The 16,127-nt window shown below is 40.2% G+C and overlaps 1 protein-coding gene across 2 annotated transcripts in view; it reads left to right on the top strand.

Moving 5' to 3' along the window:
* B4GALT6 (beta-1,4-galactosyltransferase 6) overlaps positions 1-16,127 on the top strand; it is a 60,978-nt gene that overhangs the window by 25,361 nt on the left and 19,490 nt on the right. Inside the window, exon 3 of one of the 2 annotated variants that reach the window (XM_019741268.3) lies at positions 4,964-5,077. The exons of the other annotated variant lie outside the window; for it this stretch is intronic. Within the exon in view, the coding sequence (XP_019596827.1) occupies positions 4,964-5,077 (114 nt within the window). The remainder of the gene's footprint in view (positions 1-4,963; positions 5,078-16,127) is intronic. 2 annotated transcript variants of the gene reach the window in all.

Raw genomic sequence — 16,127 nt, 5'->3', positions numbered from 1 at the left:
ATGATGGGATAATTGTGTTTGAAGTGAGGGGGGTGTATTTTGAGGGGGATTAATTGCAATGTGTCTTGTACTGTAATAAACTTTTTAAAAAATACATTCACCGTATTGTTTGATTGCAATTACACCTCGTATGTGTGAATGTTAAGCATAATTAGGAAAATGATTGCTTGGGCAAGATAAATTTTCCCTGCAGCCTCCTGCAACTGAAGGGAAAAAAAAAAGGAAATCCTCTCCTCCCCTCACCAAGTCACAGTTTCAACAAAGACCGGATAGCCAATACATAACTTTGATTAAAGTTTGCTTACTTTTGTGAACCTTTGAAAACTTTTCATGTGGTCCCTTTATTGGTAGCAAACTGTTCTCAGGAGACAGTCAGTCATCTGTGTCAGTTCAGAATTGGGTTTGGTTGTAAGAGAGTCCCAACTGTGATGCTTTAAACACATGAGGATTATGTTCTTATGCAAAAGAAGTTTAGAAGTTGGATATCTGTGGTTCTTTCCACCTTCTGCTCTGTCATGTGGAGTCACAGTCCAAGATGGTTGCCAGGGCTCTAGTCTTCATACTGGTGCTTGGGTCAGTAAGACAGTGGGAAGGAAGGGGGAAGAACAGATAGAGGACCCTTTTAAGGAGCTTTCCTGAATGTTCCACACAGTATTTCTACTTATGTCTCACTGGCCAGAACTTAGTTGAAAGGGCACTGGGAATTATAGTCTTTGAGCTGCCTCACTGGGGCTCTGAATGAAATTCGGGTTCTGTTACTTAGGGAGAAAGGGCAAAGGGAGTTTGAGTAGGCAACTGTGAGGCTCTGCCATTTTCATTTATATTGAAGAATTAGTATAGTTACTATACTTAACTAGATACTGGGGATACAACATTAAGAAAAACATCGTCCCTTTATATGAGGATCTCCAGGCTTGCGGGACAGATGGAAACATAAATATTTATAATGCAGTTGTTTATTTGTTGCACAGACTTATACAAATATAATCTGCAAAAAAGAGATAATGGCCAATCAGATGTCAAAGAGCCAATTGAATTCTAGGGGAGAATTTATTAACATATACTGGCTCATTTAAAATTTAATACTTAGATTAGATCTTAGAAATTCTCATACAAGGAGAAAAATTTGTAATTATGTGAGGTGACGGATGTTAATGAAACTTCTTGTGGCAATCATTTTGCAACATATACATATATCAAATCATGTACATCTTAAACTAACACAACGTTATATGCCAATAAAAAATAGATTACAAAAAATGAAATTCAACACTTAATGGCAAGTATGTTGTGATATTTATAAGTACATTTGATTTCAAAAAGGGATTTTCAGTCCTGTACCTGACTTTCTGAAGCATCAAGTGTAAATATTATATATACATATAACATATTCTTGTGAAGAAATCACAGGCTCTCATAGTCAAGTGATGCCTTGCCGTGTGGCTATGAAGTCAGTCAAATTAAGAAAATAAGATATAGTCTATGACTAATTACCAAAGCAGATGATAAAGCTCATGCACTGTTAAAGCTGGTTGGTTGGTTAGAAATATCCCAGTACACTTCCTTATTTAATAGACGTGTGTATGCTCTGACACCCGCACACACTGCCAGGTTGACGTGGACAAGCTAGTGGTAAATAGACTAGAACTCTCATTGAGTTTCCAGGACGGGTTTGAAATGCCATTTTCCAGGAAAAACAAAACCCTTGAGAGGTCTCCTATTCTCCTTTACCTTAGGTGATAAAATCTAGTGTGAGCTGGGGAGGGCACCTGTTTGGCAGTTTTCATTCTGTGTTTCTTTCCTTTGGGTGTGGTTCTGGAAGGCAAGAAGCAGGCAGGTGGTCCAGACCTTGTTTTCATCCATTTGTTAGGTGAAATAATGTCTACATTTTAGAGAAGTTGTGGATCAGTCTCAAATTCATCTACCATGCATACCCTTAAAACCGCTCCCGATTTTGCAAGCAATGGTTATATTTGATGGACCTAATCACTTTGTAAGAATAATGTTTTTGAGGGTTTGTTATAATATAGTCCCGAAAACCTGAAATCATTGTTGGCTATATTACCACTTGTGAAGTGTTCCTTTGCAGTAAGTTTCTACTATGTTGTAGGTACTTTATCAGATACAAGAAATCAGAGGCAATTTGATTTCAGAAAAGGTATTCAGACTAGTGGCAGGGGGTGGATAGACTTATGTACATAATACATTGGGATGGCATAAATGCTACTGGACAGAGTACTCGTGGAACACAGAGACATTTCTGTACGTCTGGCAGTGCATTGAGATCTTTATGTTTGTAAGGATGTGGCCCAGGAATAACACGGGTAGCTCCAAAACATTGTGTTTAAGAGATGTGACTATACTGATATTGTACGTCTTTAAAGCTTTTAAAAAATGTTCTCCAGAAACATAAAAATGATAATGTGTTCTTCTGTGAAATAGTCAGTCATTCTTGCACTAAAATATAAAGCAAAACAATCCTCTGGCCCTCCTGTTGCCACTAGACTCCCCGAGGGGAGCTGACGTTAACAGTTTGTTTTGCAGAAATGTCTAGAGAGCTTAGAATTTCTGTGAGTTGGATGTGGATTTGTAGACTCGTAGTGTGTGGCTAAGAGAAGGAGCTCCGCATTAATGACAAGAATTAATAAATTATACCGAGTAAGAAAATACTCTAAAGTTAACTACATGACATTGAGGATTGCATGAGAATGTTAATATTTACCTGCTTCAGGATTATAAGAAAATGAGTCTTTGGAACACATAAAGGCAGTGGGATCTCAGAGATAACCTTATTTATCTTCTATTTTCCGCTCCTGCAAATGCATAGTGTGCGGTAGATGCTTAGCCAGCATAGCAAGAATCCCTAGGGCAAGAAAAAAGTTTTTTTTGTAATACAACTTTAAATTTGGTATATATCTAGATATATTTTTTAAAAAGCACCTTAAGGAAAGAATCAGAACTTTCTTAGACTTCCTTATGCTTATTATATGTTTAGCATCTTTAAATCTTTCAGATATATATGGGTGAGATTTGGATTATGGGTTACTAGAGGGGTTTCTGTGCTTTTAATCTGTCCCTGGGCATACAAAACAATGTCCACTGAATCCCCATCCCCTGTGGGGTGGAGGATTTTCCTTGTCGGATGCTTTCCAGGACTCCTCCAGAGAAAGGCTTTGGGGAGGATTCTTGCTGGGGCTTTCCCACTTCCTGGTAGAACAGGGTTTAGCAGTTGTTCCATCATCAGCCCCTATTTGTCATGCTGGGGTTTTGGCAATGCAGTTACCTTAGCACCTTCCTGACGCCCGGCTAAATTCCTAAACGGGTTTTCGTGCAGTCCTTTGGAATTGCGTCTCTTCCTTGGTACCAGATCTCCCATAAACCTCTGCTTAGCAGCCTCTGCAGGGCCCCTCACAGCGGGTGGGCCTGCAGCTGGGGGTGAGTCTCTGCTCTGAAGCACTGTTCTGGCTCCCAGGCTGCATCTCATCCCCCTCAACGCCAATGATAAATGAATATTTATGGTAGACAAAGGTGTACAGGGGAGGGGTTTAGTGTTCTTGGACTCTTATCACATACTTCATGTTCAATTTTTAGGATTCTACCGTTTTTGCACAGTGAAAGGGTTTAGCTTTTATAGTTCTTCAATAAGGTATATGATTTTGACCATTAGCCATTTTTCTTGCTGGTCACTGGCAGGCCTCCTTTTAAGTCATATGACATTCTCATCTTTTCTGTCCCTTAGCACACAGGCCAGTTCAGACAGGAATAGCTCTCTTATCAGAGCAGATTACTTTAGATGGAGAGAATATCTTCACATTTTCCTAAAGCGTCTGCTAGAGCTTCATTTTCTATTGGTCCATGGTTTGTGATCCAGGAGACAGACAGTCATTTAATCAGCTGTTTCTATCTTTTCCTCTCTTACTCACTGCATGTTGGTCTCATTTTCTTAGACTGGCTTCCTCTTACATAGAGGGAAACTGGCAGGTCATGGTTCCCAGATTGGTGTCTCAGAACTCTGTTCCAGAAACGGACTGAAATGTGATCTCTTTGGCTCCATGTGTTCAAAATTCTTAAGGTTCTGATTGTCCTAGGAGGTGTAAGGTGCCCATCTCTAAACCAATTGCTTGTACCTACAGTTATTGAATATATATGTGGGCCAGGGATTTACCTAAGAACTTTATACATTTATCTTATTGAAATCTGAAAATGACAACATGAAGTGGGCACAGATGAGGAACCATGTTGTCTTGCCCTGTACCACAAAGCTAGTGTGTATTGGAGCAAGGATTTGAACTGAGCATTTGACTTTGGGGCTCTAAACCAATTCCCTCTATGCTTTATAACTGGCTGATTCTAAAGATAATGGACCTAATGTAATAATAAGCTCCAGGGCTCCCCAGGGACTGCAGCCCATGGGTTGGAAATGACTAATTTAAAGATTTAAAATAGGCTGTTACAGAAGTTGAGTGAGTGAGTCAGTTTCCTAAGTGTGGGATGGTGAGAAGATATTACTCCTGCATCTGTGCTCTGTGGATGCTAGAAGCAGTGCTGTGTCTGTGTGAACACCCTTGGCTGTTTGGTAGTGGAAAGGATTCCCAGAGTGCCTGGGATACTGTCACACTCCCTTTCAGTCCCTTTCAGGGGAGGGATGGGAGCAGGTGCTGTCATAGGGCCACACATGAGCCTGCTCTGTATGATGCTCAGGGCAGCCAGGCTGCTCTCTAGACTTGTCCCAGAGTTCCTTTGGGAAATCTTGCTGAGGGGTCCATTCTGGTAGCGGTGAATAATAAATGGGAGAGTAGCCATGGCAGCTGCATTTTGCTTTCACTAGTTCTTTGTAGGTCATTGCTTTTAAGTACTTCTGTAGATTTCGTATTGCAGATCTCACAGTGACAGTGCCATATTTCATACCAGGAGCAAAGCAAAAGGCAATTTTTTGGTTGTAACTTTTTTCTCTCTCTCCAAGATTATCCTGAAGGCAATAATTCAAGTGATTATCTTGTTCAAACAACAACATACCTTCCGGAAAACTTCACATATTCACCATACCTCCCCTGCCCAGAAAAACTACCTTACATGCGTAAGTGTCATCTACTTTTGACTTAACTGTTTCCTTGAATTATAATAAAATAATAAAAATTACATGATTTGAGGACCAGGCTCAGATCATTACTGAGGGTGCTAATGTTTATGTTATATAGCATGTTATTTGATTTTTTGGTGGGGGAGGGAGGGAAAGGATTTTTTTGGAGGAGGGGGATTGAAAAGCTGAAGAAAAAGTGTACCCCTTACCCAGAAGTAACCTCTGTTGTGTTTGATGTGTATCCTTACAGGTTATTTTAAAGTTATTTTTTACACAGATGGTTAGATAGATAGGCAATTAAAATTGTTCAAAGCTTTTAAGAATTTATATAAATGGTCTTAAATTACATTTAATTCTGTAAATGGCTTTTTTACTTAACAGTTTTTGAGAATGGTCCATGTTGATACAGATAGGTCCATTTATTTCCCTTAACTATTGTATAGTACGTCTTTGAATAAATGTACCACATTTCACTTACCTTTTTCCCTGCTGATGAAAACATACGTTGCTTCCACTTTTTTGCTATCACAGAGCAAAACTGTAAGGAGCAACATATTTCTCAGTGACAATGAGTGTATGTGCTCGAGGGTTCATACTCAGAAGTGGAAGTGCGGGGTAGGCTGGCCTGGTTGTGTGCCCGAGCAGCTGTACCCATTGTATCCCCAGCACCAAAGCATGGAAGCACCTTTGATATTGATGGACTTTTTAATTTTTGCTAATCTGATAGACAAAAAATAATGGTATCTCATTGTTTTAACTTTCACTTTTCTCTTTACTAGTGAGTTTAAGTAACTTTTCATGTGTTTATGAGTGGTTTTGCATTTTTTTCTCCCATGACTCTCCCAGTCACGTGCTTTATCAGTTCTTTATTGGTTAATTAGATTTTTGCATTGATTAGTAGACGTTCTTTATATATGTTCTGGCATTGACATGTTGTCTACTATATGTGTTGTGATAGCTTTTCAGAGTCCCTGGCTTCTCTTTTTATTTTGTTTATGGGATCTTTTATACAAGTTTAAAATTATGATGTTTTCAAGTGTATCTATCACTTTATTTGAGGCTTTTGCTTTTTTTTTGTCTTAAGGAAGCTTTCCTTACCCCAGTGCCATGCAAATACTGTTTCCTTCTAATAATTCTATAATTTTGTTTTTAACTTTTGTGTATAATATAAGGTAGGGATCAAAATATTATATTTTAAGGATTTTTTTTTTCAAAATTATGAAGATAATACATTATCACTATTAAAAGAAACTATAATCACTCAGAAGCCACATGACTTATTATTTTGACTTTTTTCCCTTTGTCCCCTCATTTTAAGTATCCTTAATGCATATAAGTTTATATCTTGATTTTTATATAATGAAAAGTCTAAACAAACATCTTGTTTAATTGCTTGTTTATCCTGTGTTCTAATGTCCTCAGTATCTACCGTGTTTCCCTGAAAATAAGACCTAGCTGAACAATCAGCTCTAGAGTGTCTTTTGTAGCAAAAATTAATATAAGACCCAGTCTTATTTTAATATAAGACTACATCTTATATAACACAATATAATTGTAATATAATATAATATAATATAATATAATATAATATAATATAATACTGGGTCTTATATTAATTTTTGCTCCAAAAGACGCATTAGAGCTGATCATCCAGCTAGGTCTTATTTTCGGGGAAACAGGGTAAGCATGTTTTTTATAGCTTTACCTGAGTTTTCTTTATTGAGGAAATTAGCCTTTGCCTGCCATATTTGTGGGATTTTTTTTTCAGTTTATTGTTGATAGGTATAATAGCTCTATAATAAAACGAAAGATTCACCTTTCAATATCATCTAAGGCTATGGTTCTCAAACTTTCGGGTGCATTGGAAATTTTTGGATGTTCTTATAAAACACAGATTGCTGAGCTCCACCCTCAGAGTGTCAGCTTCATTAGATGTGGAGAGAGGTCTGAGACTGTTCATTTCTAACCTGTTCCCTAGTGATATTGATACTAGTGATCCTTGGGCCACACGTTGAGACCCCCTGCCCTGCAGTAGTGGATCTCATTTCTGGCTACACAATAGCCTGGGGAACTTTCATAATTCTTGGGCCAACCTCTAAGTTTCTGATTTTATTGATCTGACATGAGACCCGGGTATTGCTATTAAAAAAAAAAAAAATTCTCAGTTGATTCTAATCTTGCCATCTCCTTGCTGTCCCATAATAGAGGGTGAAAGTATGATTTTTGTGGCTATATATTTGTTAATACTTTGTTATCGTGCTTTGATTTTCTAAAAATGAGTGTTTTTGTGCAGAACTGAAACCACCGAGTTATGTTCTGTTGAAATATTGATTACAGTAATGTCATTTTCATAATTTGCATATTCAGGGATTTATAGTTTTAGGATCTCTTTCTGTTCTTGGTTTAGTTGCCATTTTCTTAATTAGTGCTTTATGAGTACTAATTAAATTCTGTTTAGAAGCATCTGCCTGCCAGGCCTTCCTAGTGCTCCTCTCCTCTAGTCCCATAACTTGTAAATATTCTGTCACGGTGCTTGAACGATTGTGTCATGGTTGCAACTCACTGCCTTTTCACTGAGTGTGTTGGTGTTACTGCTACTTTTCTCTGCTTCTCTCAGTGTCTTGCATTCTTCTACAAGAGAGGGTCACATTTGTTTGGCCAGCCACCCTTTCACAAAAGACCTCCTCAGGGCCTACCAGCACCAATCTCTTGTCTAATTAGCTGTGGCCAGAGTGAAGTGGGTTGGGTGAAAAATCTGGCCACGTACAAATATCCCCTTAGAAAGGGGCCATGGGCATAGCCAACATAATGAGGGTTCTTCCTAGAGGGCCTTGCATGAGCCCTCCAGGAGAGCACATTCGCTAGGGGAGCCTCAGTTTACCTATGTGTAAAATCAGGAATTATAATATCAACTTCAGGGTGTTGCAAGGATAAATAGAAGCACAATGCTTGAAGCTTGGCAGACGTCAATTTGATATTCCCTTTCCTTCTCCTCACTTCTTTGAATGATATAGCCAATCTTTACAATGATCAAGGGAATGAGAAACCTAGGAGAAATATATCGAGTTAAGTAGTTTTATAGTTAGCTGTGCATCCTTAATTTTTTAAATTAACAGGATTATTTCTCATCAGTGATGGAAAATAGCATAATAGAATTCCTAAGTGTAAAATCTTTCTGTAATATCACACAAAATAATTGAATATGGTTTCTCCCCAAATAACAATTAAAGGAAGGCTGTGTAAGAATAAGACCTACTTATGTGAAAACCACTCAAGCATGAATGATACTTAATTTTCCTATGATCACCAAAAGTGAAGTTAAGACTTAAAATTGGTGTGTTTAATTATCTAACTATAACTTCTTTTTGAATTTTATCTACTGTAGTGCTGCGACTATTGGCACTGGAGTACCATAAAGATAAAATCTGAACTTTCCAATTGGGATTCAGATATAATTGATTTCATGGATTTCAGCAATATTTTATGTTCAATCAATTACAACCAATTTAAATGTGATTATTCATATAATATGAGTGAATACTTCTTTGTTACTGTTAGTATTTACAGATTCTCCAGAGGGCAAATATCCTTTCAGCTTTATGAAATTTATATGAAATTCTTTGTGCTAACAAAGTAAAATAGAAATTTTACTGTACTTAGAGCCAAAAAACAATAAATGTTTAGCGTGGATGTTTTGATTTTTTCTGGGTGAGGTAGTGATGGAAAATGGCAGTTGTGCACTTTGCGTTAAAATGAAGTTAGACTTACCTGTAGTTTTCCTACCTTTTAATTCTTATTCAAATAGAATACATTTGCAGTGGCTTTTATATGTTCTGTCCTTACTGTTCGTGGAATAGTTCCCTTTATGTATTAATCCTGATAGTTTCTATAGTTGCTAGCCATTTGAACATAACTAAAGTCGCACAGACTTTTTGAGATGAGTTTAAATAATTCAAAGGAAAATTGGCAAAGAGGGAAAAGATAAGCAAATAAACTTCAGGAAAGTTGAAATAATGCGTACTGTAACAAAACATTATGCATATGTTTATTGTAGAAAAGGGATAGGAGTCATTTTAGAGTAAACAAGCAATTGTTGAGCAGTGGCAGTACATGCGGTGGGCTCTGAGTTGTTCATGGGGGCAGGTAGAGGAGAAACAAAGCTAAATATGATCTCGTCTGCCAGCTAGAGCAGGTAACACACTCAGAGAGAGGCAGTGTGCTAACTGCTATGAAAGGGTTATTAATGGGATGACAGGGAGACATCAGAGAGAGAGGGAACATGGGACATTAGAAGTGGGTCTTGCAAGATAGTTCAATAGGTCGGTGAGGGGAACAGCATCACAGCACAAGAGATTCTGTATTCCAGGAATGGAGAGTGGTCCACCGTGACTAGGGTGGGTATGAGTGGGGTGTGTGGGGCAGGGAGAAGGGCCTTGTGGAAAGCACTAACCAGTTGGTGGGCTTTGTGGGTTCCATGAATCCCTAGTCACCCATGAGCTAGGCTTCAGAGAGAGTGGAGCCCCTGACCGTGTATGCAACAGACTGCTTGATGGCCTTGTGTTAATCTCTCTAAGATGAAGATGCAGGGTTTCAAAGATCCAGGGGCAAAAATAAGGGTAAAACAGAAACAAATGAAAAACACTGCTTTAGGGAATTTCACATTCATATGCTTTTGGTAGATGAATAATGTGACTAAGATGGTACTTCAGACAGATTATTCTAATGAGAAGTTGAAAATGGATGAGAATGGGGAAATACTAGAACCTAGAACACCAAGGAGGAGCTCACTGCAGGGGGCCAAGAGGCATGACAAGGACATATGCCAAGGCTGTGACATTGGAGAGAGGAAGAGGCACTAAAGAGAAGCTATAGGGATGCTATTGGCCAGATATAATGACCAACAGAAGGATCAGGCTTAATTTTCAAGTGTCTGACTTGGTGACCATTAACTGAAACAAGTAATGCAGGATAAACATCACATTTGGAGAATGGAGAAGTGAATGAGTTCAGTATTAGGCCTGTTTTGTTTAAAGCTCAAGAGAGTTAATTTGGACTCTGAATTTCATCAGAGAGATCTGGGCTGGAAATAAGAGGAATTGAGATTTGACGAAGGCTAATAGTGGGTCCCTGAGCAACGTCAGCACTCACGGGGATGACGGTAGTCAGTAGAAGAAGGAAAACCCTCAGGGACACAGAAGAGTCAGAGAACAGTGTCCCAGAGACCAACAGGGAGAGAGTATTCCATCTTGTCACATACCTCAAAGGAAAGCAGGTAGAATGAGACACTGTGAAAGGATATTGAATTTGGCACATAGAAAATTAATGGGAACTATAGCAAGGACAATTTTAGTAGGGTAAGAAGCAAAATACACTGTCCTGAGAAGTGACTCAGAAGTATATAAAAACTAGTTGGTTTGAAAAAAAAAAAAAGTTTGGTGGGAAAGGGAAGGAGAATGGGGATAAGAAATCTGTGGAGAAGATGGGGCTGAGGGAAGAACTCTTTAGGAAGAGATGGACTTGAGTGAGTACATGTATGAGGCATTATGGAAAGGAATGATGGAGAGACAAGAGAGGGACGTAAGAAGGAGCATAAGGTGGGTGTCCAGGAAGTTAGGTCCAGAGAAAGTGGAAGAAACAGAAATATGCTCAGGCCAAAGAAGTAGCTTTGGAAAGTAGTAGGAGCACCTCCTCCCCTGAGGCAAGAGATGAGGTGGAGAAAATTAAGGGGGTTCATGCCTGTTGCTTCTATGTTCCTGACAAAGTAGGGGCATTGCGAGGAGCCACAATTGGGTGAAGCTCAAAGGGCTGTGTTTCTTTTGAGTGTGGTCCAGGGATTCTCTGCACCAGAATCAGCTGGGATGCTGGTTAAAAACACAGGCCGCTATGCCTAACCCCAGGCCCCCAACAAAAGTCAGGTTTCTTGGTTGCAAACCACAGAATGCAACTCACTTCAGTTTAAGAGGAAAGAGAATCCATGAAAAGCTAATAAGCAACCCTCAGAAAACCTGGGTGGCCACAGACATAGGTTCTGAGGCTGAACAGTCAAAACAAGGCCCAGACTAGTCTGTGAAGAGTCTCCCGCTGCCCCTTGGCAGAGATCACAGCTCCCACTGGGGGTGCTCAGGTCTGGAGACCAGAAGTGTCACCCCTGGTGCCCCTAAAGCCCCTAAAAGTGCTACCACTTTTACTGAAAGATCGTTTTGCAAGGTGCCCATGTCCTCATGTTGTTCACTTCTACTTCCCAGTCTCCTGTGGGTGTATCTGGTCATGTGACTGCTCCTATCTGCCACTGAGGCTGGGAGAGTGGGTTCTAGCTTCTTCCTCTGGGAGGCAGGACTCCATGGTGGACAGTTCAAGCAGCTGAAATGTGTTCAGACCAAGCTGGGTGGCCACAGATGTGAGCCCTAGGCATCTACGGACACAGGAACTTTGAGAGAATGGGGCCAGTAACCTCCATTCTAAATAGGCCTGCCTGGTGGTTTTTAACCGCATCACCAAAAGTAGTGAACTGGTTGATTAGGATACCAGATAGATAAGAAAAATGGGTATGCAGCAGAGAAAACTTAAAGCGAGAATGGCCAGGCTTTCCACACTGACACTGCCAGTCAGTTCAAGGTGGCAGTGATGGTCAGGGTGTGGTACTGAGCTGGGTGCACCAGGATGACGGGTAGGGAGGGGAGGGCATCTGTCAGTGAACATGGCTGGGTATTGGAAGGTAGCACGGCGACAAGTCGCAAACTTCAAAGTCATAAAATTCAAACTCAAATTTATGAAAGAAGGAAGGGCGTGCTTTTTGGTAAGGTATAGGTTTGAATCTACAGAATGCTTTCTTTCATGTCTGGCTTCAAGTTGGTAGACGTAAGAAAGTAGGCACTTAGCACAGTTTGAAAGGGAGAATACTGGTTTAATGCAGATGAGGAGGAGGGGTGGTATTCTAGAAAAAACGTTGAGGTAGAGTATATGGAAATTTCTTGGCAATTGAATGATTCTAGAAAACACATTTGAAAAGGCCGGAGGAGAATAGGATATACCATATTTCCTGGACAAGACCAAGCTTTAATTTTATAAGGGCTTTCTGGGAACAAGAAAGAAGCCCTACATTAAATGCGCACATTGTAGGGTATATCCCTATGTCAGAATGCTAAAACGTGAACGAATGTGTCTCAGAATTGAGGGACTATAGTAATAGGGGTTGTGGGTTCTGACTTTAAAGGAGGTTGTCGGCTTCTCAGTCGTCGGGGACCAGGAGGATGATTTGAAAGCATGTGATAAAGGGTATCAGTACCTCCAGGGGTGGACCAAAGGTTCATTGGGTGGATTACCAGGCAAAACTGAAACAGAAAGCAGACTGTTAACAGAGGTCACAGCTAGTCATTCAGAGCACAGGAAGAAGGACCGTAGCGGGAGAAAGTGTATGTTAAGTACTGTGTCCTGTGTCCGAGATTAGAAGACAAGAACTGCAGCTGTACAGGGGGCTGTCATTTTAGGTCACCTACCTGTGGGACCCCTTTTGCACAAATGTCTTAAAGGCATATTTGAGCACCTGATGGAGCCAAGGAGTGGAAATATAGGTATGAAGGAAGCAGAGAGAGAGAGAGGTGAGACAGGATTGGACATGGCCAGCTTTTGACATTCCCGTTCGTTTGTTCGTTCATTCATTCGTTCGTCCATCCTATGTCTATGCATTGCACTCGGCATTGGGGTTGTGTGACTAAAAAACGACCCTATCTATGTTTAGAATACTCGGATTTGGTTACTTCAAGGATAGTTGAGTACGAAATCATTTGTGTAAGCAGAGGTTATAAAATTCCACACATTGAGAAGCCTAAGTAAAGCATTCGAAATGGGCAGTTTCTAGTGTTGGCTTCAAAGTGGGTAGTGGGGGACTGGGGGCAGATGACTCATGTAACTGGTCAGCCTCAGAGCTGTGGTTAAGTGGCAACCCCGAGGGAGGGGGAAGGAAGGTGCCATCTTATTGTAAAAGTGGTTTTCTGACTTTGGAGAGGAATCCACCCGAAAGGATTTTTCTAGAGGAAATTCAGGTCTTTCTCTGACATTGTTTCAGATCTTTGGGCTGTGCAGATTTTGAAACCCTGAGGATAAAACAGTGACACGAGCTCAAGCATCCAGAATTAGGCTTTAGATATAGACCCCAAACTGAGTGAAGTAGTTATTTAAAACTATTAATTTATAGAGATGACAATTCTCTGCCTAGAGAATATATGCCTTAAATTTTACTTGAAATGTGAGAAAAATGTAAATATAGGCAATTTGTATGTATTGAATGTTTATTTTAAGAATTATGTTTTAATAGGAAAAATAATATCCTAAATCATGTCATGTGATACATTATAATCCACAGTACCAGGAGCCTATAGTGTGGGCCCCGTACATACCTAACAGGCCCCAGGCCCATTTAGGGAGGCACTTTGCATGTCTTACAAATTCAGCATTAGGAGATTATAGCAAATGGCCTGCGTAACCAGTAGTGCGGCTAAGTTATTTTCATACATAATAGAAGTAGTTTGGGGCCTGGGCTTTGTTGCCAAGACTGATGGGTAGCTTAGAGTTGACCTTCATTCTTCCACTTTACCCTCCAGCTATCCGGCGGCCCCATCTCTCTTCAGGCCCCCACTTCTCCTGCTCTTTCCTTTCTAACCCCAGTTGCACCTTCTAAATAGTGAAAGTCAGGATTTAGTAAATGACATTATTTACATTTATGTCCTGATTGATTATAATGCTGGGTAAATGGGTTTCAGCCAATGCATTTATTTCTCGACCTTTTAATCTTGAATTGCAGAAAGAGTACACATGTTCTCAGCTGTAGCCCAGGCGAAGAGGGAAGAGTGGGGGTTCCCTGTGGGGCTCTGGATCCTTGCTCTTCAGCTGGCCTTAAGTCTCTGCAAGCGCAATAAAGGGACTGGCCTGCTGATTGCTCTTTTGGTTTTTTTTAAATATTTTTTTTTTATTAGTGTCAGGTGCACAAAACGATGTAATAGTTAGACATTTATCATTTATATCCCTCACACAGTGACAACCCCCCACACCGCATCCACTACCCCTCTGACATCATACACAGCCATTACTCTTATTTACCATAAAGAAGACTGTGTCCTCCCCTGGCTTTAAAGCACTGAACCGCTTTCTGGAGTGAAACCTGAACGGGACACCCGTATGTAAATGAGATGAAAGTCGCCTTAATGGGTGCAGTGGGATGGGGACCCCACGTCCTCCCTCATCCCACCACAGGCTCACTTTGAGAGATTCTTTCTGCTGAGGGCAGTTTGGAAACCACGTCCCCACTGGTTTACCTGCTCAGTGCCTCTTCCTGGGGACATTCCGTAATGTGTCCTTTTCCCCTTCCCTTCCTGTACACAGGGTTTTCTCCCTAATACCACCCGCCTGCCCCCACTAATTGGTGCTTCGCTCTCTCTTTCTGATTGTACTTTTAGTTTCCGTGGTGGCAGTGCCTATCCTGAAGGCCTGTCCCCTTTCCCGAAAAGAAAATGACATGGCTATTACCTCTGGCATGTTATTAGGATTTCAGAGCAAAGAGCAATAAGCACATAGGAAGGCTGCTGAGGGACTCTGAGGAATGTGGATGGGGGGTGCAATCAGGAGGGAGGTGAACTTAGGGTGCCTGGGGCATCAGGGATAGTAAGTGATGGACGCAGGAGGCCCTGTCCATTGAGGACAAAGGACTTCATCTTAATGTGCCAGCACATGTGTGTTCAAGATGAAAAATTAAACTGCAAATGATACTGGAGAAAACTGCTGACAACAATGATGATTACAGCTGTTGAAACAATAAAGCTGGAAGAAAGGCAAAAAAATTGGTTTCACAGTGCCTAAAGAATACTAACAGTTACTTGTATGGACTGCTTATTATTTAGCCTAATTACTGTCATTTAGCAATCATGCATACCATTTTAAATAGACGAGATTTATTTGTGTGAATTTTGTTTGGTTACACTGCTAGATTTTGTTTTTGTCAGCTGTGTCCTGATAGTCTGTACTCAGACTGATCACAATTATATTTGACCTACCCTTTCTCTGCAAGTCGTAAGTTACTCTTTCTTTTAGTTACCTGATCTTTCTAGTAAGATTAGCTATTTTGCATATCTCATTACACTAAAATGCTGGATATTTCGTTATAAAAGACCATTAACGTTGTCAGTAGAGCAGGCAGACAGAAGATTACAAATGGTTTCCTAGCTTTATGAAACATACGTATTTGCATTTTAAAATACTTCTTTCTAGCATGCTTTTGTGCTGAGTGGAAGCTACTGATGTTCCTGCCTAGTTAGGACAGAGAGGCCTATATAGAATATAGAATAGCAGGCGCGAGAAAAGGGGTTCCCTCAAGAGAACCAGATAGATGTTTTATATTGTGAAATCATGGCCACCGAGGCTCGGCAGACTGGAACTAGAAAACCTCAACACTTGTTGGTCTCCGTTTTATGAGATGAGGAGGTTAGAAAGAACTCAGCCCTGTTAGTTCTTAGTTCTGTTTTTGAGTTAATGGAAATGATTTTCCATCCAAGATTCACTCCTATCTCAGTGGCCTACATTAGGAAACATTACTAAAATCACCTCCAGTCATATCATATACTTGTTAATTTGGAGAGTGAGTGCCTAGGATACCAGGAATTCCTTAAAAGTTCATGGTTTTTCAGTTTTGTATATCCAGGGGATACATAGTAGGTACTCAGAATTGTGTTTGCAAATTTTTTCTCTTAAGAAATGTCAGTAAAATAAATGACAGTAATAGTAGTTGACATTTATTGTGTACCTTTGTACCAGCACCGTACCTGATCCTTCACACACACACACTATTTCATCTAATGGCTACATCCATGTTGGGAGGCAGGCATTACCACCTCCTTTATAGATGGGGAAACTGAGGCACAGAGACTCTAAATAGTTTCTCCAATGGAAGCGAAACTTCAGCTTCCAGTCAATCTAACTACTTAATTAACTTTCTCCTCCTGTGTGTTGTGTCCCCTCTGTTGACTATGTTGAAATTAAAAATAGTTTTTAAATACTT

Source organism: Rhinolophus sinicus, chromosome 4 (assembly GCF_057876585.1).
Source record: "Rhinolophus sinicus isolate RSI-liver-muscle chromosome 4, RSI-T2T, whole genome shotgun sequence".
NCBI lineage: Eukaryota > Metazoa > Chordata > Mammalia > Chiroptera > Rhinolophidae > Rhinolophus > Rhinolophus sinicus.
The sequence above is the reverse complement of the archived record's forward strand: the minus strand, read 5'-3'. Positions and strand labels throughout refer to the sequence as shown.